This window comes from Acanthaster planci, linkage group LG14 (genome assembly GCF_054643075.1).
Source record: "Acanthaster planci isolate LZ-2023a linkage group LG14, COTS_SCS, whole genome shotgun sequence".
Lineage (NCBI taxonomy): Eukaryota > Metazoa > Echinodermata > Asteroidea > Valvatida > Acanthasteridae > Acanthaster > Acanthaster planci.
In genome coordinates this window covers 9,263,086-9,283,902 of record NC_141790.1, presented here as the reverse complement: position 1 = coordinate 9,283,902, position 20,817 = coordinate 9,263,086, and the positions used below count along the sequence as shown (strand labels likewise).

At 47.4% G+C, this 20,817-nt stretch overlaps 1 protein-coding gene across 3 annotated transcripts in view; it reads right to left on the bottom strand.

The window, feature by feature from the left end:
• The window catches only part of LOC110980752 (E3 ubiquitin-protein ligase TRIP12-like), a 55,710-nt gene that overhangs the window by 14,915 nt on the left and 19,978 nt on the right, over positions 1 to 20,817 (bottom strand). For 2 of the 3 annotated variants that reach the window (XM_087145532.1, XM_087145533.1), the window contains exons 6-28: positions 18,033 to 18,181; positions 17,112 to 17,201; positions 16,253 to 16,348; positions 14,900 to 15,087; positions 14,146 to 14,241; positions 13,661 to 13,753; positions 12,762 to 12,923; positions 12,215 to 12,337; positions 11,536 to 11,647; positions 10,555 to 10,619; positions 9,841 to 9,890; positions 8,876 to 9,032; positions 7,749 to 7,905; positions 6,928 to 7,049; positions 6,014 to 6,120; positions 5,482 to 5,600; positions 4,900 to 5,065; positions 3,877 to 4,106; positions 2,936 to 3,322; positions 2,237 to 2,346; positions 1,861 to 2,052; positions 861 to 1,055; positions 118 to 252 (exon numbers count right to left, since the gene is read on the bottom strand). In XM_087145532.1, coding sequence (XP_087001658.1) covers positions 118 to 252; positions 861 to 1,055; positions 1,861 to 2,052; positions 2,237 to 2,346; positions 2,936 to 3,322; positions 3,877 to 4,106; positions 4,900 to 5,065; positions 5,482 to 5,600; positions 6,014 to 6,120; positions 6,928 to 7,049; positions 7,749 to 7,905; positions 8,876 to 9,032; positions 9,841 to 9,890; positions 10,555 to 10,619; positions 11,536 to 11,647; positions 12,215 to 12,337; positions 12,762 to 12,923; positions 13,661 to 13,753; positions 14,146 to 14,241; positions 14,900 to 15,087; positions 16,253 to 16,348; positions 17,112 to 17,201; positions 18,033 to 18,181 — 3,301 coding nt within the window. The remainder of the gene's footprint in view (positions 1 to 117; positions 253 to 860; positions 1,056 to 1,860; positions 2,053 to 2,236; positions 2,347 to 2,935; positions 3,323 to 3,876; positions 4,107 to 4,899; positions 5,066 to 5,481; positions 5,601 to 6,013; positions 6,121 to 6,927; positions 7,050 to 7,748; positions 7,906 to 8,875; positions 9,033 to 9,840; positions 9,891 to 10,554; positions 10,620 to 11,535; positions 11,648 to 12,214; positions 12,338 to 12,761; positions 12,924 to 13,660; positions 13,754 to 14,145; positions 14,242 to 14,899; positions 15,088 to 16,252; positions 16,349 to 17,111; positions 17,202 to 18,032; positions 18,182 to 20,817) is intronic. The other variant, XM_022237700.2, reaches the window with a different exon arrangement.

Genomic DNA, 20,817 nt, shown 5'->3' with positions numbered 1-20,817 from the left:
ACAGCACAGGCATCTCGGGTAACCATACTTTGGGCATCCAACTTAACTCTCATAAACCCTCCCTCACAGCTACTCAATCCCTCAATTTGTCGGCTTGACTCGAGGTGGCGTACTCACCTGTCTCAATCGACCGTAGCCTCTCACAACCAGGTACCTCTCAATGGCTTGGACTAGGGCCAGGGGGTCTATCTTGACGGGCCCGCCCCTCCACTGCCTGAGGGTGGTGCACTCTGGGTGACGCTGCAGCTGGCACTGTGACGAGATACGAGAGACTTTACAGTGGGGTTTCTTCTTAATTTCGACCCTGACTGCCCAAACCACCATGCAACAACTGACACAGCACCATTCTCAGGTATTTAGTGCGGCAGAGCCGAGTCGTCGTCGTCCTACACAGAGTGTGGTGTGTCAACGGTGAAGAAAGTATACTAAAGGTTGAGCTTTTGGCCAGCGCTAAATTTTAACACCAACTGCCTGTGGGATTAACTCCTTTAACCACAGGCTACAGACGGATCTGAGGAGATGCCATAGCTACGGTTACATCAACTCGAGGTGCAAGAAAGTATCTCTATTGGTCAAACAGTAGCGCTGGATAAGTCTTGAGCTGAAAACCCCAATCTTGATTTTCACTAATAAGCCTGACCCCCCTCACATCGGTCAAGAGCTACCGAGAGATTGTGGAGGATTTGCAGAAATTTACAAAGGTCAAGCCCAGCCATCGTTTCTTCACAAAGAGCCTGAACACGCGCCCGAGTCCAAGTGCAAAGAATTAGGCACTGGATGTTCGCGCAGGGTGCAGGAAATTTCCAAGCTAAACGGCGCCAAGGGAATTAAGGTTAAGAACGGCAGACAGTCTTGCCCACCTTCAGTTGGTGCGTGTTGAAGAACTTGAGGGCCTGCGAGCCGCGGGTCCCGGAGCTGCTGCCTCCGGGCAGGTCGTGAACTTTGACCGGGAACTGCTCCAGGTGGTTGATGCAGCCGTTGATTTTGCCGACCAGGGCCACGAAGGGAGGGGTGACCAGGTGGTCCAGAGCCCGGATGGGGGCTGTGTCTGGCAGCTAAAAATGAGAAAGGGGGGGGGGGAAACGAGAGTTCAACCAGGACTCACTCAATTTCACAGAGCAGCTGAGCAAGAATATCTAAGCAAGAATTAGCAGGAAACCAGCTGTGGGAAGTACAGAGTGTGTGACACACTGACATGTAACGGTAACCTGTTTTTTGCTAAGCAAATTTTTTACATGCTGGCAAACGCCTTTTAAACTGGCATTCTAAGTAAAATGTAACTGGTTCCCACAAAATGAGTCTTAAGCCCATATATTCGGTTAAGTTAAGTTAGAGTTAGCACAGAAAGAGCAAATGAGATCTTTGATTTGAGGAATCAACAATTTTGGCATGACAACGAACATGGATAATACGAGCGAGAATTGCTGAGGGTCCCCAATGATTTACCTATTGCAAGATTCTCTTGGGGGCCTTTCACTCAAAAGTTGCTCTGGCGACTTGTGACTCATTTTGTTAGGTTGGCCCACAATCAGGTCTGTCCCAAGTTCTTTTACAAGTCCAGTCACAAGTCCGTTCACAAGACCAGCTGCTGGTAACACGGTGAACCGTGACAAAGGAGCGCTCTGGTCACAGCTCTGTGGAACAGGTTGTGACTTGGCTTACATCTGGATGACTTGTAAAGGACTTGTGACAGACTGCAACGCACAGTGCTAGATGGAGTATTCTTCAATCTAACATCAAGAACCTGGAGCAGCATGTCAAGCTGTGAGAGTTTTAACTACCGTATCAAACTGCCAATCCCCTGAGGATCGCCGCCCCCTGACCCAAGGTACGGACACAGAGAGGAGCATTGTCACGAACCGGACAGTGAAGGAACACATGCAGGAATCGCTTGAGCCTGGTGTAGCGGTCCAAGACTTCCCTGCCGCTGTTGGATGTCAGGAAGTTGAGCAGCCGGCTGACCAGACCACTGTGCAGGATCTCGAACGGCGAGACGTCCGAGTTGGTCAGGATGTTGGCGATGTCCTGCAGGCAGTCAACCCCCTGCTCTTTCTACAGATTTGAACCCAACCAAAAAAACAAAAGGACGTCAAAACTGTACCAAATCCAAGGCGGGGATGCATGTGTCATGGAGGCTAAACCTCGTAGCGCCGACCTCCACCTTCACAGTGACGTGGAAGGCCCAACGCTGCCAGCGAACGTCAAAGACCGGGAGTTGTTCCCCGAGAGCACTTACCTCCAGGAGCAATCGGTCCACTGCCACGCAGAGTTTGTTCAGCATGCCCAGGGCCGGGTGGCTCTCCCCCTGCATCTCCTCTCCAAAGTACTGGTTGATGAACTTGCTGGCTGCGGTTTTACACAGCAGAGAGAAATCAAATGTGAGCAGCACGCGAACATGTGGGGGGGGGCGGATTTTGAAATGTTACTCTTTGCTTGATAGTTCACTGACTCGAAAACTGGAACCATTTCGTGTTGTCTTTGAATGGTATATATTTCGCCTACGTCGGCACTTTTATTCCTCGTAAGTCACCTCAGAATTTGCCTAGAAACAACTTTAACACACATGTAAATTGCGTTGATTGACTTTTAACCACTACCGGCCGGGGACTCCGAAATCGGAGCCGTATGGTTTATATGTGTGGCCGGGGTCTGTGACATTATTTATCCCAATTCAACAGTGTTTTGGTCTCAAGTTCCTCTTCTTTTTTGATATGGGTCCAAAACCAAAAAGTGCATTAAAAGTCATTTGGCAAGTCTTGTTACAAGTCCGTTAATGAGTCCAGACAGCGTGAACAATGACACAGGAAATGTTTTCGTTACTGTTCATTTGAACAGCTTAAGACTCGATGACCTGTGATGGACATCAAGAGACTTGCGATGAACTCGAATCCATCACTGGCCACAACTAGCCTGGCGCTGGTCACTCGGCACTGACCTTGCTCTTTGATCCACTGCTTGATCTTCTCCTTCTGGCTGGCGCTGCTCGCACCAGCACCGCCGCCGCCGCTGCCCACCGCAGCCAGGTGCATGGAGGCCGCTCCGTCCAGTCCAAAGGCCCGAGCCTCGGCGTGGTGGTGGTGGTGGTGGTGATGATGGTGGTGGTGGTGCGCGCTGTGGTGCGAGGCGGCCCGGTGCAGGCTCAGCGAGTCCTGGGAGGAAGGTGTCTTGTCCAGGGAAGCGGCCGGGCCCGAAGAGTTAGAGTTGCCGGTGGGCGGCGGGACAACTGCAGCTGCACCATTACCGCTGCTGTTGGAACGCCCCCAGCGGGACGGGTTGAGAGAGGAGAGGAATGACGAACGCTGGCTGGCCCCCGAATTCTTACCTGGAAGGCAAGAATGGAACACAAAGACACATAAGCCAAGACTTCCGGTCCAAAGTTAACATTCACTTCATAATCATCTTCCTGAACTGCACACCAGTGCTGCTTGGAAACATTATCCGCAAACCGCGCAATGAGTAGTTCTGGTTTCATAAACTGAAGAACTGGAAGTCCGTGCACGCACTTTGCATACTAACATGTAATTTAAAGATTTTGATTTTCATGAACTCACAGGCACGTTACGGATATACAAGTTAGGGAAAAATATTTTACACAGTGGGACAGGAATTCATTCATTAAGAGCTTTACTGACGGGAGAATACGATACCGCTGTGGTGTTTATATTTAAGACATGAATACGTAACTTTTGTGACCGGGAATGCAAAGTTAAACATGTAGTAACTTGAGGTTGACCAGCAGCTTTTACAGGCTTTTTGGAACACTGCTAGGTAAACCTTGCCGCTTCTTCAATTTGGCATTCTCCCCGACGAGCTTTTGTTTGCCAATTTACAAGGCTCGCTTTGCCGACAGTCTGAAGTTGAAGCAGGCTTACATACCCATGGCGGCCTTCCCTTTGGCCGCGGCTGAGGGCCGGCCCGTGGGCGTGGCTTTACCGGCTCCGCTGGCCATCATACTGCTCAGCCGAGTGTGGTGGGCCTCCAGGACATCAAACGGGGACGGCGAGGCGCCGCCACCGCTGCTGCTGTCATCGTTGCTGGCGTACTTGCTCTTGCGGCCCACCGCCCGCTTGGGCGGCCGCTTCCACTTCAGGACGTCACTCAGTCTCCTGTCAGATCGTGATTATCACAATCAGAAAAAAAAAACGGAGATAAGATCATCGGATCACAGAATGCAGTACCCAGTAACGAAAAACTCTGGCCCTGATTTGGTAAAGTCCGAGAAACACTATCTATGCGGCATATTTCATAGCGCTGCTCAAGCGAAAAATTTGTTTCAGCGTGAAAAAAACCTTGCTTGACAAATCAGCTTACCAGCCAAAACCTCTTGTGATGTATACTGTTTTGGAATGGTATTTACCTGTCTTTTAGTTAGCATGACAATCACATAGAGTTTGAGCTGGTAACCTTTGTTTATTAAGCAAGGTTTTTCGCGCTTAAGCAAATTCTGTGCTTAAGCAGCTCTATGAAATTGGCCCCAGCTGGCTGTATTCAAGGCATCCAGTATATTCAAGCAATTCTCCAGCAGACACATAGAGTACTGCACTGACCAGTATCAGATGCCATTAACTGCGATGGCCCCTCTTCAATTTACGGGCGACGAATTTGCATTTATTATGTGCCTTTTCCAATAAGAGGGTGCTGTAATTTGCCAAGAGGCGTGCAAGCCTTCAGATGTTGAACAGGTGCATGAGTCTGAGCAGCCAGAGTGAAGTTTGGAAGTTCAACTGGGCAAACATCATGCACCATGTGTACCTTTCCAAATTGGCGAAACTATAGAAAGGAACAAACCGTCTGCTCCAAAATGGACAACTTTATCGTGACAGATCTATTCCCGCAAGTGCAAAAGTTGGTCGTGTCGAAGCCAGCGCCGAGAAGTTATGGATACTCGACTGGATTTACCCTTGTGGAGGGGTGTCAAAGTCGGCCCCCACGTCGGCACTGCCCGGGTCTCTGCTCTGGGGCGTCTCCCTGGAGGTGCTTGGGGTACTGGTCTTGGGCTTGAGGGGTGGGGAGGAGTCTGCCTCGATGGGGGACTCGGCCAGCAGCTTGACCTGATGCATAACCCCTGGATTCAGGGTTAAGAAAATAAGAAATCAAATGAACTGCCCACGATACTAAAACCTTCCACATGCAGTGAGTCAGAACACAACAGCTAGTTAGAAAGACTACATGTGAAGTGATTCACATTTGTTTATCAGCCAATAATCTTGGGCACGCCTTGAATCTGTGCTTGCTGAAACATACAGCCCTGGTTATGTCTTATTGCAGAGGGCATTTTGGTGCCATATGAGTGGTTGGGAGGATGTAGTTGAAGCCACTGAGAAACTGGAGAATTTGACCGAAATACTCAATCTCGGCTCGCAAGGCTGCCCTCTGTTGTTATAAGTACGCCACCACCAAGATTTCAGGCTTAAATTTTTTTGAACAGCGGAAATAAAATCAAGAATCTGACTAAAATGAACATTGCATCCACAGACGCACCTTCTCGTCGAAAGTAAACATGGAAGATTTCAGGGAGTTTCTGCATCAGGATCTCAGCCATCTGTAGAGCGCCCACCACAACCTTGTAGTCCTGGGATGACATCATGGCTGCTATGTGACTATTGTCACAAACAAAAAAGTTCAACAAGAACCATTGATACAATAACTTTCAATCTACGAGTACAAATACATCCTGTACAAGACAAGATTGAATTTAAATGTCCTCACTTCACCCTGGCAGTCCTCAGTCCTCTAAACAAACGAAGGACTGAGGACTCTTAGTTTTAGATTAGCTTAGTTTAGGGTGGGTTACTTCAGGTCAAGTCACTTGATTTAGGTCATTCCAAGGGAGTGTTCTTGTCATTGAATCACTCAGGATAAAACAAATTTTTAGAACTAGTTTCACTAGTTGTGAGTTTTAGGCTGAACAAAGAAACTGGGGAGAGCAAGATGTGAACCCGACTCCTCCAAACTAAATGAGCTTCCCTGCCCCGGGTGAGCAGTCTCAAATTTCAATCAGCGTGAGACTTACCTTGACACAGCGTGGTTCTTCAGTACGTCTTGGAGCAGGTCGGCCTCGGCAAAGAACACCATCCTCAGGATGGCCTTCAAGCATTTATGTCTCACTGCCGGTCCAGCCTGATCAAAGTCAAGACAAAGCAATTGATTCCACATTTGGGACTGCGAATCTCGGTGTCTGCTACAACTCAAACCAACTGATCATCCAGATGGACAATTTTGCTCAGCAGCTTTTAACCACATGCTGCTGGGTGCTTTCAAAAAATGCAGTGCATACCTACGGGAGAGTTTCAAAATTTTCAGTTTTTCAAAATTCTTCAAAGTTCATCATTTCATTTAATGGACGTTTACACAGGCTGCTACTCTTAGCTGACAGGTAACCTTCATTGACTCCCCAATATTTCAGCCAGGCCTGCCGCCCTGAAAAGAGAGCCCAGACTTGTGAGGTGTTGCATAATTTCCTTTGTCTCCAGTGAATGCGAGTGGTGTCTTTTCAAACGCAGCTAGATTAACATGCAGTGGTGCTGTGTCGCTCATCAATGGGGCCCTGGAGCACTTTTGTCCACGGCGCTAAACCATGGGCGTGCTATGCCCAAAACAGTGGTATACTGTTTAAAACAGTGGTGGATTACCTTCGAAAAATGCAAGCCAAAAATTGATGGCACTTCCCAGCAGGAAGTCTTTTGTTCCAAGTACAGCCTGTCCAGCCTATGCTGGACAGAACTTTGTATACTGGGCATACCACAGACCACCAGTCACGGTCAAAAGAATCCCAGCGTGAAGGGATTAAGGTACTGGACACATTCTGAAGCAAGTTGTGAACTCTCCACAATAGGCGTGGAGATGGAACTAATAGATTCCTGCAGGGCGATAGATTTCGTAGAGTCGAAGGAGTTCCTTAAGGTTCATACATGTCTAGGTACGTACCGAGGAGCTGTAGACCTCATAGAGTACAGCGAAGAGAGCCTTGATGAAGAGCGCTGCAAGGTCCGGGTCCTCCTTCAGCAGGGCTGCCCGGGCATCCTCCTTGATGGCGGCAGAGTTGGCTGCTTGGAAGGGGTCAGGGGAGAGGGGAAGAAAGCAACAGAAACTGTGCTAATACAGCGTAATGCAGACGAGACTGACGGGATTAGAACCTGGGGCCGACAGATTGACGCCCTGGTGCTCTTCCAACCAAGCTTTGCAGTGTAGTCATTGAAATCCTTCACATGGGAATACGTCAGGTGTCAACAAAATCACCCTGATGTCCAGAGTCCCTACTTTTTGGAAGTTCAGTGTGACAAAGACAAGTTGGGAGCGGATCAAGATTTTCATTTGCTGAGGGGGGAGGGGTTGGCCAGCTACTGGAAGTTTCTGTATCACTCATATCATTTACAGCACTAGCAGCAGAAACATTTGACTTGGCGGGGGGGTACGGGGCATCTTCAGCCCCTACTGGATTCACAAGTGCAAGGACTGCATCTGAATTGATTATCTAAGGCTACAGCTCGTCCTCAACCAATGGAAACATGGGGAACACTCCGACAATAGCCCTAGCCCTAGAAGGACTCCCTCAGCCAAAGCATGCCTGAGTATCGATAATCGTTTGAGGGAAGGCGATACCCAAATTTCTACATGTTCACGCGCAAGAAACAGATTCTTGGAAACCTATGCTCCAAACGGTGACCTTAAGAGCTACTGACGGGTGAATATTGGAGACGGGGGAACTGGGGGAGTGCTTCTTCTGTGTTCCGGAGAGAAAGTGTTACCTGATGAAGAGGCAGAGCAGGCCGGGTTAGGCTGTCTCTGGACCGGCCGTGCCGTGCCCGTGTCCTCGTTGATCTGCTGCATGGCGTTGAAGTCGATGGTGTAGGTGCGCCCCATGGTGGACAGGCAGACTTCGTCTTCACCGGCCTGGTGGGCAGCCTACAAATGGGCAAAACGGGGACAAGACGGAGAACCGCCCAATGAATAGGAGGTGAGGAGCTGTAAACAATGATGCTAGAATAATGGCAGTGACGAAACGTTTCTGTAGTTTTGGATGCTAAATGCACACAGTTATGACCGGAACAAAATAATCCAAAAAATCAAGTGCTAACTGTGCACAGTTATGGGTGTAGAGGGTTTAGCCCTATCACTGTGCTGGAGTGCACTATAGTATAAGTTCCCATCACCACAAAGACTTGAGTACTAAATGCACACAGTTATGACCTGAACAAAATAATCCAAAAAAATCAAGTGCTAACTGTGCACAGTTATGGGTGTAGAGGGTTTAGCCCTATCACTGTGCTGGAGTGCACTATAGTATAAGTTCCCATCACCACAAAGACTTGAGTACTAAATGCACACAGTTATGACCTGAACAAAATAATCCAAAAAAATCAAGTGCTAACTGTGCACAGTTATGGGTGTAGAGGGTTTAGCCCTATCACTGTGCTGGAGTGCACTATAGTATAAGTTCCCATCACCACAAAGACTTGAGTACTAAATGCACACAGTTATGACCTGAACAAAATAATCCAAAAAAATCAAGTGCTAACTGTGCACAGTTATGGGTGTAGAGGGTTTGGCCCTATCACTGTGCTGGAGTGCACTATAGTATAAGTTCCCATCACCACAAAGACTTGAGTACTAAATGCACACAGTTGTGGGCTACTGGGCACTTGAGAAATTCTGAGTGCTAAATATACACAATCCACAGGTTTTTATGGGCTAAACCCAATGCACTATAAATGTACAGGCAACTTCACTCAAAGGTTCAGCTCCTCTGCAACAGAAGTGAGCACTAAACTCGAGTACTAAATGGCCACTATACCAGGGCTTTCAAGACCAACTCGATCACCATTGCGAATTAGAGCGCTAAGTTTTGAACGTTGAGAATTTGCCCCAAGGTTACCTCGATGATCCGGTTGTCAATACGCGTGTAGCTGTGCCACATGCCCCTGTCGTCTCTCCACTGCCAGATGGCGGAGTCTGGTACCTGGTGACTGCCCTTCCTGATCATGGTGTTGATGGAGAAGATCCCGTCGCTGGGCAACCTAGGCATCAGTTCGCTGTCATCAGGGACAACAAAACGAACACAACAGTGACTAAGCACCCGAGGCTGGAAACAACAGTCAAGTTCCATCAGTCAAGTTCCATCAGTGCATTGACCCCTCATTACAGCCTAAATTTCTTGCATGCGTTCCTCTGAAGGGGGGGCTACTGTCTCAATCCTTCAATATCCTCCAGCCATGCCTGCCACTTGTGTAGAGGCAGTGCGAGTGACATCCTGGGAGCAGTGCCAATGATCTCAAATATAATTCCAGCTGAGTATCAACAAAGCATGGTCTAAACCAAAGACCATGACAAAATGAAGCCTTCGCAGTCAGCCACCCCTTTTACCGTTTAGCCCCCCCATCCCCTAAAATCTTACGTAACTGCCCAGAAGATGTTTGGAAGACTGAGAAAGGTAAAGGGGAAGTCAAACACTGGTCAATTCCATCCAGCGCTCCAGATCTATTTTGAGCATACGTTACCTGGGAAATTGACAGAAAGATCGCCGATTAAACTCAGCCAGTGTTGGTGTTCAGCCCAATTTTCAATCTTGCGCATATTCAACGCACTCCATCCAGAGTTAATTTACCTTTGATTGCAATCCCTTCGCAGGATGACCGACTCGGAGAGGGTACAATCCATTGGCGCACGAGTCAAGATTGCGTGGAGCACTTGCAGCCTGAGTTAGGCTGCACGGTGCGAATGCACTGTTTTGTGGAAGGTGGCGACATCTCATTCGACAGTTTCTCTCCCCTTATGCCTCTCATGCCATTTCTCTCCACTGGAAAGGAATACATTTATGTATCAATCAAGAAGGCTACTCACCCAATTAGTGACGTGATCTCGTACAGCTCTTGTGGACTTCTGGCTATCAGCTATTGGATTAAACAAAAAAGGGAGACATTGATCTACATTCCCATGCATTCCAATGTCTGCTTGCACTTGACAGACCACCACAGAGAAAAAAAAACCAGGCCAGCTGATTTCAACATTTGCTTATTAAGCGCAAGAATGCCTTGCTTAATAAAATAAGGCTGCCAGCAAAACACTGTGTGATGCATATTGCTTTTGACCGGTGTTTAGCTGTTGTTTGGTTAGCATGACAATCACATGGAGTTTGGGCCGGTCACCTTTACTTTATCAAGCAAGGTTTTTCCACGCTTAAGCAAATTTTGTGCTTAAGCAGCTCTGAGAAAGTGGACCCCTGCTGGTGTCTGGCTGGCCACAAATCGGTCAATCCAGTGGAATACTGGAAAGTTGGAATGTTTACGTTTCCGTGAGAGTGACGCACAGGGAACACAGTACTTTCCTGACAGGAACAGGTGCTGCTCCCACTGTGCCCCCCTTCCGGATTGGGCTGGTCCTTACTTTGGCACAAACATTTGCCGCCTGTTTCCGTGTACTAATGCTTAGTTTCCCAAGGTTGTTACCCGAGGAAGCAGTGTTTGTTGCCAGTAATTAGAACAGGCTGGACGACTGCACACTACGCCTGTCCCTGCGCTTAACTTGATCTCCAGGGACAACTCCTGAAGTGCCTACCTCAATTTCTTGGCTCGCCTGCTCCGAGGAGCCCATCAGGAGGTAGCTGATGGTGTCTGCGATATCTGGAGCGAAAACAGGCAGAAACAATTCCTCAGAGGTTGAAAACACAATTCACTTTCCAAGTGTGCTGACGTAATGACAGTTTGAAGTCAATTCCAATGACATTTCCACGTCAACTTCCACAGGTCGGGTGTAACAGAGACACCAAAATGTCACACTTTTGGGCCCTGAATTTACAGACTGACCCATTGAACTTTCGGACATCTTCCAATGAAGCTCATCCGTGATGAATCTGAGGACTGATGCCCCACAAGACTGTGCCCCTCACCAGCAAGGATTTTTCAGGTATAAAGATCTAATGAATCCGTTTACAACCGGGAATTCAGGGGTCAGGCACCCGTCCGAGAACTTCTGCCAGTCAGCACTGCAAGCAGGGTTCCCCCGGGGCACTGATATGTGTGATGGGGTCAAGCAAATTTTGCCAAAATTCTAGTGCCTGACTAAAAAAGTCTAATAGTACATTTATTCCAAATTTCCCCCAAAAAATACGTCAATCATGTATTCTGTGTCCATCTTTACCATTCTGAACAATTTCAAACTGATCTATTTGAAAAGACATTAATTACTTTGCCTTTTCCTTCCATCTTTGTCTATTTCAAGTGTGAGGTGGTAAAAATTCAACAGAAAAGCCCGAGGTGGTCACTAAAATCAGTGAGGTGGGCCGCCTCACACTTGAATAGGCAGGGGGAACCCTGACTGCAAGTAATAACTAAACCCTAACAATCCCCGACCAGCCAAACTCCAACCCCCGGGCCTGTTGGAATCTGTTGGGATGAGTGCCGCAACTAGCAAAGCCGCTGTGCTTTACTTGGGATTAGGGATACCGCAAATAAACTGTCCAACTGTTTGTGTGGACAAATCACCTCTACAAGCGTAAGAAAAGGCTCATTGTAAACCACTCTAGCGCGACCGTCTTACTTTGCTTGAGGAGCTGAACGGCTATCTGCGGACAGCTGGAACACATGAGGGACAGCATGCGGATGACCATGATGAAGGTGCCGGTACTGATCACTGGCGGGCTCACCACAAGCTGGAATACAAGGAGGATATCGGTCAGTGTTTCAATAATATCCTGGATTTGGACGTCAATGAGACACAATTTGTGGCTAAATAATTTGTATTACTTACTTTTATCTTGAATAATCAAACCTTTGTTTCAATAGGGGCGATTCACAATAGCGCGCCACCATGAGTTTGGCCAATCACAGCGCGCGTAATTTGTCGACACTTTCCGAACGCGCATTGGGTCGACAAATTTCGGGCATTGTGATTGGTCAACGCATTGCAATCTCTTGGTGGCGCACTATCGTGAAACGCCCGTATTCACCATGCAATCCCCGTCACTTTAATGTCAATAAATGACTCTGTATTTCACTCAAGGCAAACCTCACGTCTGAAGGCACCGTGGTCGTTTCAATCATCAAATATAAGCCACTTAAAAAAATGGGCAAACGAGCAAACACAGACGATCAAGATGTGCGCAATAAGCGTACATGGGAGTATCGGGGCTCGATTCAACGGTCACCTTCTTTTGGTCACTTGTCCCGAGAAGGAACTGTTTTCATTTATTCAAAGTAATCCACAAGTATTGACTGACCAGCTGCTGAAGGTTGGTCAGCAGGCCGTGGGAGGCTATCTCCTGCAGTCGCTTCTCGTCGTGCTGGAAGTTGTCCACCAGGCGGGCAAAGCACAGGCAGCAGCTCTCCACCGACTTCTTGTCCTGAAAAAAAAAAAAAAAAGATGCCATGCATCAACCACAAATCAGAGATCACACAGGTGGGAAATTTTGTACTGAGATGGACTTGATGTCACGAACTCAAATTTCAAATCCAAAATCTTAAAAATCACACTCTCAAAAACTGATTTTGCTTAGAAAAGAACTGTCAACCGAGTTTTCAGTCAACAGCTACCAATGGGGTTCCATGTCACCCACTGTGGGGAACAGACAGCATGAAGACTTACAGTTTTCAATTTTAGATTGCAAGATAAGAAAGACTCTGGAGCACTAAAGCTTTCTAAAAAACAACAAATGACCAAGTAAGAGTTCCAAGGACCAAGAAAGAAAATGCTACGCGGTAGCACAGAGAGGTCGAAAGCAAGCCCCAAAGACCTGACCCGATACCCACTGCATCCAAACAGCTCACCTGGTGCTGCAGTCGGCCCGTCAGCAGGACCAGGGATTCCGTTACCAGCTCAAACTCGTCACTGCCGATGCTCTGGCAGCAGTTGGCAGCCACGGCCAAGGCATTGCGCTGAGCGGCGATAGAGAAGAACTCAATGTACAGCAGGCACGATGCCAGACCGCCCTGAGGAATGACATTTTGAAAAAAAAAAATCTACAGAAATCGGTCAGAGACTGTGACCCCCAAAATTTCACTTATCTCCAACTGGTGTGAGCCAAACATCAACACACAATGCTGATAGATTCACTAGCGTCAAAGTTAATCTGTAATGCACTCGTAGTCACTCACCTCATGTAAGGTCAATGCAACACCCCTCACCCAACTCTCTATCAATCAATCATGAACAAGATGGGGCAATCACCACCCCTCGAACCTTGAAAGCATCAGGGTTCTGCTTAAACAGCACTGGGGTCGCTGGATGGCACTATCTGAACAATGTTAAAACCTCCATCAAACCCACGACACAGAGTCTTTTAACCACTCTCAGCAAAAGACCCAGAGTGCACACAACCGATTCAATTCAGGAGTGCAGCCACACAGCGCACACAACACAGAATTAAACAGTTTTACCCACAAAGACGGCTGGTGGTGCATTAACGCCAACACCTAGTTGCCGATAAAAGTATGACGATTTGTGGAGAAGATGAAATCTAGGACACTACTCCTCCCAGATGCTTGAAAATTAGCCAGGATGATTGAGGAAGGAAGAGGCTGGACGTTAATATGTGACCTGGGGTTAATCATGCCCCATGATAGTACAAAGAATGTGCGGTTGGGTTCCTGCATGGGCGGCAATTTCAGGGGGATTTGGGATGGTTCTACACTCATCTGCCAAGGGTGAAAAAAAAGTCACTACTTACTGCCTGTACGATGGCCTTGCTGTGTCTTCTAGACAGCATCTCCAAGGCGGTCAGTGACTGCTCGGCCACGTCCATGCACTGAATCACTTGAAGCTGAAATGGCAAGGAAAGAACAACAGGTGCAATTATAACGACAGCTCATCTGCCACGTTCAACTTGTTCAAAGATGCGTCTTTCTCAAACAAAAAAAAACAGGCCTGATATTGAGAAAAGGTAATTCCCTCTTCTATTCTGGTACTGGGCTAAGCGAAAAATTTCCAAAGTCACAAGTGCATCTGCTCTTTTACCTCAGCAACTGCATATCTAACTTTACGAATGACTCTACAAAGATGTCCGCTGATGCTCAGTGAAATTCTTCAACCCCAGAACTTGACCTCAGAGTAGTTTTGACAACCCATCGGCAACAGGGCAGCATTCCTCACTGCTGATACTAATAACGATGGCCTTAAAGCACTCACTACAAGCATTGAGACGTGGACACCAACCTTTTCTAGGAAAACAGGAATGGCGTCCATGACGACGGTGGAGGACCTCGGCAAGGCCTCCATCATGTAAGTGAGAGCTCGGCAGGCATGGTTCATCTGCACAAGAAAAGCACAAACATGAGAATGGCTCCACAAACTCCCTCCACAAGCTACTCTGCTCTAAAGGGCGCACTAAATCTGCACTGGAGTCAGAGCTGGCCAGTCTATGACAGTCCTTCAGTGAGAGCTCCGTTGTTCAGGCTCTGAAAGGAAAAAAATCTGCTCCTGTGTAGTACGAGGCCCAACTACCAATAAGTTACGGGTAACCATGTTACAATGGAGTCCTCTAGTAATAATATCACAGTATATAACAGGTGCACAAAATCTAACAGTATCTGTCATTGAAAGGCACCAATGTACTATCATTATTCCTGCCTATCAGGCTCTTAATAAAGATTCCTGAGACCATCTCAGCTCCCTGGGGAGTGTACAGCATGACACTGCTGTTTCAGGCAAAAAGGGCTGAATACAATAGCATTATTTGCTCTCACAGGTACCAGTTTACTCCCGGTTGGGTATGTGACTTGCCCAAGGTCACAACATGTAACCATCAGCTAGGATTCGGACCTTCATCCCTATGATCGAGAGCTACAAACCCAAAACAACGGGGCAACGCGTCCCATTCAATGTACAAGTTCAAAGTAGTGCTCTGTGGTCACATGGTTACGGCAAGCCATACTTGTTTAGCATGGAAGTCCTCTAAAACCTAACTCACTATGTCAAAGTTGTGCTCCATAGCCAGCAGGGTGGTGAGGGCGGGCACCACCTGCTTGACGGGGAACCCACCCAGCGTGTCCTCGTTGCCCATGACCAGGAGCTGGCACATCTCGATGACGGCTTGTAGCTGCTGGCTCTCATCCCCGCTGGCTTGTAGGCCGGCCAGGAGCTGGTGGGCTCGGCTACCTGTCGAGCATGAAAACGGGGGAGGAAGGACAAAAACAGAAAGGATATTTAGCAGGATTGATTCAACATTCACTACAAAGGCTGGTTCCCAAATGGGCTTCCAGAGGTACGGCTACGACTATTCTAGGCCAGTGCCCGTGCACCTGCCAACAGCGACGACCTAGACCTAGCTCTAGCCACAAAACTCAGCCGCAGCACGAGTATGATTAACTGAGCTGGCGCCTGCAAGCTGACAGTCGATTTATATTTTGATGCAAAACCCGCTCTCACGGCTTATGAACACAGAGGCACCTCTTCACTCTAATTCCATGGTGATAATCAAATACCTACATGTAGTTAAGAAATCGATTGCGGCAAGCCATGGATTCAACAAGTGGTACCTGGCGTGGTTTCTCATCGAAGATCTGCCGCCAGTCAATGTCACTTAACACTTGCTCCTTTTGTGTAGCCTTTTGCCGAGTCAGCCGGATAAGGCTATACTCCGGTACACCAGAATACAGTACCTTCCCACGAAAGACTCCAAACACAGAGAATTGGAAGGTGCCGTTTGAACATCAGATTACTGGCTTGGCATCCCTTGGAAAGCCGTCGCCCCTGATTGATACTGTGCTTTGTCGGTAAAGCCCAGAGCATTCACTTAAGGCAAACGTAATGTAGCAGTTGCTGCAAAGCAAAAGAGACTGTAGACAAGCCCCACTTGCTAACTCCACTTCGTCAATATGCCATGTGCAAGTTAAATTTGAACAAAATCTGGTACACTGTGTTATCTGATTGCACATAAACATAACAATTGAATTCCCCAAACTAAAGACACTGTTGCTTTACCTCGTGATTCGGGGCAAGCTTTTGCATAGCGACCACCATCTCTGGAATGGACTGGTTCCTTTGTGCCCTTCTTTTCCATTGAGAATATTGTATTGTTGCAAGGCATCTCTTATGTAACTAAGCAAAATCTTGCCCGGAATCAAGAGGTACAGCAACAGTGGTTTTAGTATGGAGAATTTAAGTTGTTATGTTCACATGAATTCAAAGAACTCAGTGTACCAGATTTGGGTCAAAGTTGACTCACAAAAGGCTTATTGCACAAGCATCAGGTGCGCGTTCATCTACATGTACAGTAGGCCTGAGTCTAATTTCCTAAATGCATCCAACAAGGCCGACTTACTTGCTCCTGTACCCATGCTTCTGTGTAGCAGCTGGTGCATGCGAGGCCCCAGAGCATTGAACAGGTGTGGCGGCAGGCCCCTTGCTTCCAACAGGGCTACATGGACAACAGGGTGGTCAAAGGTCAGAGTTCAAATGGTAGAGAGTTGGTAACTCGTAGGTGTTTCAGAGAATGGAAATCATAAGTGAACACTGTTACAGTGATGTGAACTGTACAGGTTATGAGGCGAGGTCTGCGGTCAAAGGTCAAGAGTTCAGTGCTCACAGAACAAAGCATGCTCGTGTGTTCACTAACCAGCTTTGACGCTGCAAACAACAGAGCTCTCAACTAACCTACTTCTCAAGTGTGCGTACACTGGGAGAGCAGTGCCTAATTTGTGGGAGCATGGATGTTAAGGTGCATTGACCCCACACCAGGAGGCAACAAGGGAAGTACATGGGACATTCTCAGAGGGTGTACATGTATCTGTCTGGAAAAGGCTGAGGCTTTCCAAATCTCAGCTGTCTCTACCTCTGGACTTCTTTCACGCTCCACAGTGAGTTTCCAACATCCACTGCTGGAGCCCAAATAAAAATTCTCCACACCTTGGTCTCATGTTAGACATAAAATAATGCTGCGTCCAAGCTTCAAGGTCTCAACTCTGGACACAAATTCATGAAACTAATGTCTGGAGCAAAAAAGACGGAGACGAAGCCCCAATTTGGAAAAACGTCCAGAGACATGAAGTCGGCTCTGAAGAACCCCAAACAGTAAGTTGCACAAACCCCGTGAAAATGATACACACACACCACACAAAGCTGCAAAAAATATTCCCCAGCTGTGAGAAAAAATGTGGGTTATCAAGCAAAGCCCAACGTACCTTGGAGTCTGCCTACTTCAGAATCATCAGACTCGCCCTCCCCTCCGAGGGCCAAGGCTGGGGCTCCTCCCACTCCCCCAGATCCTGAAGCTGGGGCAGGCAAGCAACAAGTACAATCAGAATATCACAGAGTGGCAGCGTTTTACAAGAAGAGCAAAACATGTGGAAATACAAATAAGACCTTCCAAAAACCTTGTGATGAGACTTGCGCAATATTTTAGCCCTGACTGGGGTGAGGGGCGGTTAGTCATCTAGATGACAACCGAATTAGGCAGTGACTAACAGTTATCTGTTTGGATCTTTGTCTCGGCGAGTAGGGTTTGGTAAAGTCTACCTCATGTCAAATCACCCATCAGCCGCAAGTCGCATCATGAGTCTGGCGACAAGCTACACAGGATGAACAAGGTCAATGGAACACCTTTGTTCCTGTTTGTTTACACGGCTTGTCACGGGAACTGAGACTTGGTGGCTGGTGACCGACTTGTGCCGGGCGTTTGAGTGGGGCACTGACAGCAACCCTGATATATTGAGCACTGGGGGAAACATGTTGTTCGTGAACTGTAAGGTATCACCAGCCTTCATATTTTGTGTTGGTTTTTTGTTTCTTGTTCAATTGGCATTATGCTCAGAAAAAAAAAAAAACACTGCAGAGGTTACCCCTAAAAGGGCTTTTCCTTGCGGGGTAGGGGGTGTCCCTCATTACGATGGGGAGGGGCTTGAATATCCCACAACCAATCTTTTTTGAGTTGGCATGTGCGGGCGTGCAAGGGCATCCATAATGGGTAAACCAGTGGAGTGTTAATTTGATCCAACAAAGGGTTTGATTGCGTAAAACTGGAACACCGGCCAAGTCAGCTTGCCCCTCCCCTCCCCTCCATAGTTCCCGACACCACCTTCTCCGATCAGAACTGCCCAAAATACCTGCAGCGGTGGCCCCTGGGGCCAAGTCCTCGTTAGCGTTGCGACCAGTAGCTGAAGTGCCCTCGGCAGTGGCGTCTCGTCCAGACGAGGTATCTGATCGGCTGGTCCCGCTCTGTCCTCGCTTGCTCATCCCCGAGCTGCGCCTACTTCTGCAAAGGGGGGGGAGGAGGAAAGGAGAATCAAATAAGTGCACATCAAAAATGGATTGAAACTCGCAACTCTAAGACAGCAAGAAACATGAGAGTTTAAATTCGTCTGAATGACGGTGACCAAAGGAGTAGCTGGGTCATTCTATAAATTTGGGATCCAATATTTTTTCTCGTCCCTCATACATATTGCATATAATTTTTTTCATGTTTAGAACTCATTCTTCAATATGTACTGCAATTTACCTGCCAAACAAATAAAACTAGTTTGAAATCGATTTCAATGATATAAACCCTGTCAAATCATACAGGTCTGGCGTAACATGGACGGAAAAATGTCCCACTTCGGACCCCAAATTTATAGATGACCCATCTGCACTACATTGTACATAGAGGAGACGACAGGTCTACAGCCCATCAACACAGAAAGATGTTCAACTCAGAATATGTACTTATGTTCCCGGTCAAAATGGCCTGCATTATATGCTTCTTGTGACTGGTTCCCTTCATATTTTCCTTTGCACATGCACAGCTGCTAAACCAACCCTCCATTTTTAGTACATGTACGTGTATAAAATTCGGGCCCTGATTCACCACATGAAGCGAGATATGGGACAGAGAGCAGTCCCCCCCCCACTGGTCATTGTTTAATTGGAATCTCAGGAATTCTTTTCAGAAATCTAGGGGGGATGTGTTACATGTAGGTAACAATACTCTAAGGTGTGTATAGGGATCGGACATGGGGGGTGACATGTACCCGTCCGTCCCATATCTTGCTGGGCATATGTTTCACACGTTCTCTTAGCTCTCGAATCTGAACTCCCAATGGAGCATTACACGATGCAATGTAAAAATTCTTGAAAACAATGGAAATGAAACTGGACTTCACCTCGTCAGTCGGTGAGAGTGATAATGCACACACCGGATGCAACTTGAGCAAAAACAGGTGTAGGTGTACCCTACACATCCGACATGGAAGTTCAAGGTACCAGTAGGGAAATGTTCAATTTGTCTAGAACTTATAGTGTTTATCCTCGAGTTTTTCCACACGTACCAGTAGAACAAAACACAAGCCGATATATTACGAAACAGTTGACATAAGGCTCACAAAAACCCCAGTTCTTTGCACTTTAAAACTGTTTCAATTTCAAAGAATGAAAGTAAAACGTCAGTTTCGTTAAACTTATCATTCTTTTCCTCATCCCTAACAGTCCTCAATCCTCCAGCAGGTGAAGGATTGAGGACTGAATAGGGTTAATCATATGCACGTTAGTATTTCAAACACGTATCTTTTTTCAGGGTGGACATGTCTGATGCAACATGTTTACTTGGTTGAGAAACCACTGAAGCAAACCCTTGAAGGAAAGCCTCTGTGAAATTTGAATGGAGACCTTACGTATGGCAGGCAAAACACTTTTAGATACCACATGGAAACTTGGGGGAATTTCAGTTTGCCTGGTAGGTGAGTAAGATTGTCCAATTTGCTTTCAATTTTACTGTGTTTGATTTGTTTTTCTTTGGGGGGGCGGAGGGTTAGGGCTGTTGGGGGGGTTTCAATTTTAATTTCTGTTTTGTCCCTCTTGTTTATTCGTGTGTTTTTTTCTCCCCTGCATTCAGTATCACTGCCTAGTGCTAACCAAAGATCGTATAGCGCCACGTAGCGGCGCAAGATGGGGAACTTCACCATGAATACGCGTAAAACGCTGTTATCACATGGGCGCCATTCTGGTTCGCATTAACAGGCACTGCGCAGGCGCCGCAACAGGCACACGCACACACATTAACGTTCACACTCGAATGGCGCCCATGGGGATAACACCTTTATGGCCGATTTACCCATCTTGCGCCGCTATGCGGCGCTATACAATCTTTGGTGCTAACCTTTATGGTCAAGTTCCTCCGCTTATGCGACATATTTTTCGTGTACTCCTAACATGAACGTATTTTTAAAACGCTTATCCCGAAGAACTGCAGAAGGCTTTAGGTGACGGTGAATGGGGAAGGGGGGTCAGGTCAAGGGTTGGGAATTAACCACACACAGGACCATACGTCTCTGAAATAGGTCAGCATCCAGTGAGGCAGTTAGCCCCTTGCTCTGCACTTCACTTCCCCCTGCCTCTGCCAATATCTGCCTTCCTTTGTATTAAACCGTTCCCTCCCTCCCCCCGGTGCTTCTTATCGAGGTACCCATCCACTTAAACCCAGCGGAAACCGGGCTCGATTCTGTCAGGGGGGCCGTAACCTTTGCACTGCAACTAGGCCACGACTCGATACATTACCCGTACTAAGCTCTGGGATAAAAATAACCACAGAATTTGTTTGGCACCTTTTTTGGGAGAGGGACATGTACAGTACCGGTTAACGTGCCGGTACCGGTACATGTGCCGATGAAGATTTCGAATGACACCCAATAGATTTTTACACAGCTGCAGTGAAACATCTGCTGATTTTTACTTGCCCTTGATTTCACTGGAAAGAGTTGGACGGTGCAGCATTCCAAAGTCACTGTGCCAGTTCCCGTGTGTACATGTCCATTAAATACGATTCAGCCTCCATTTCAAACCGGGTGGTGCTAAGAACAAGTATCAAATCTTTCCTACACAAAAATCATCCCGACTGCCAGATGAATACGCTTAAAG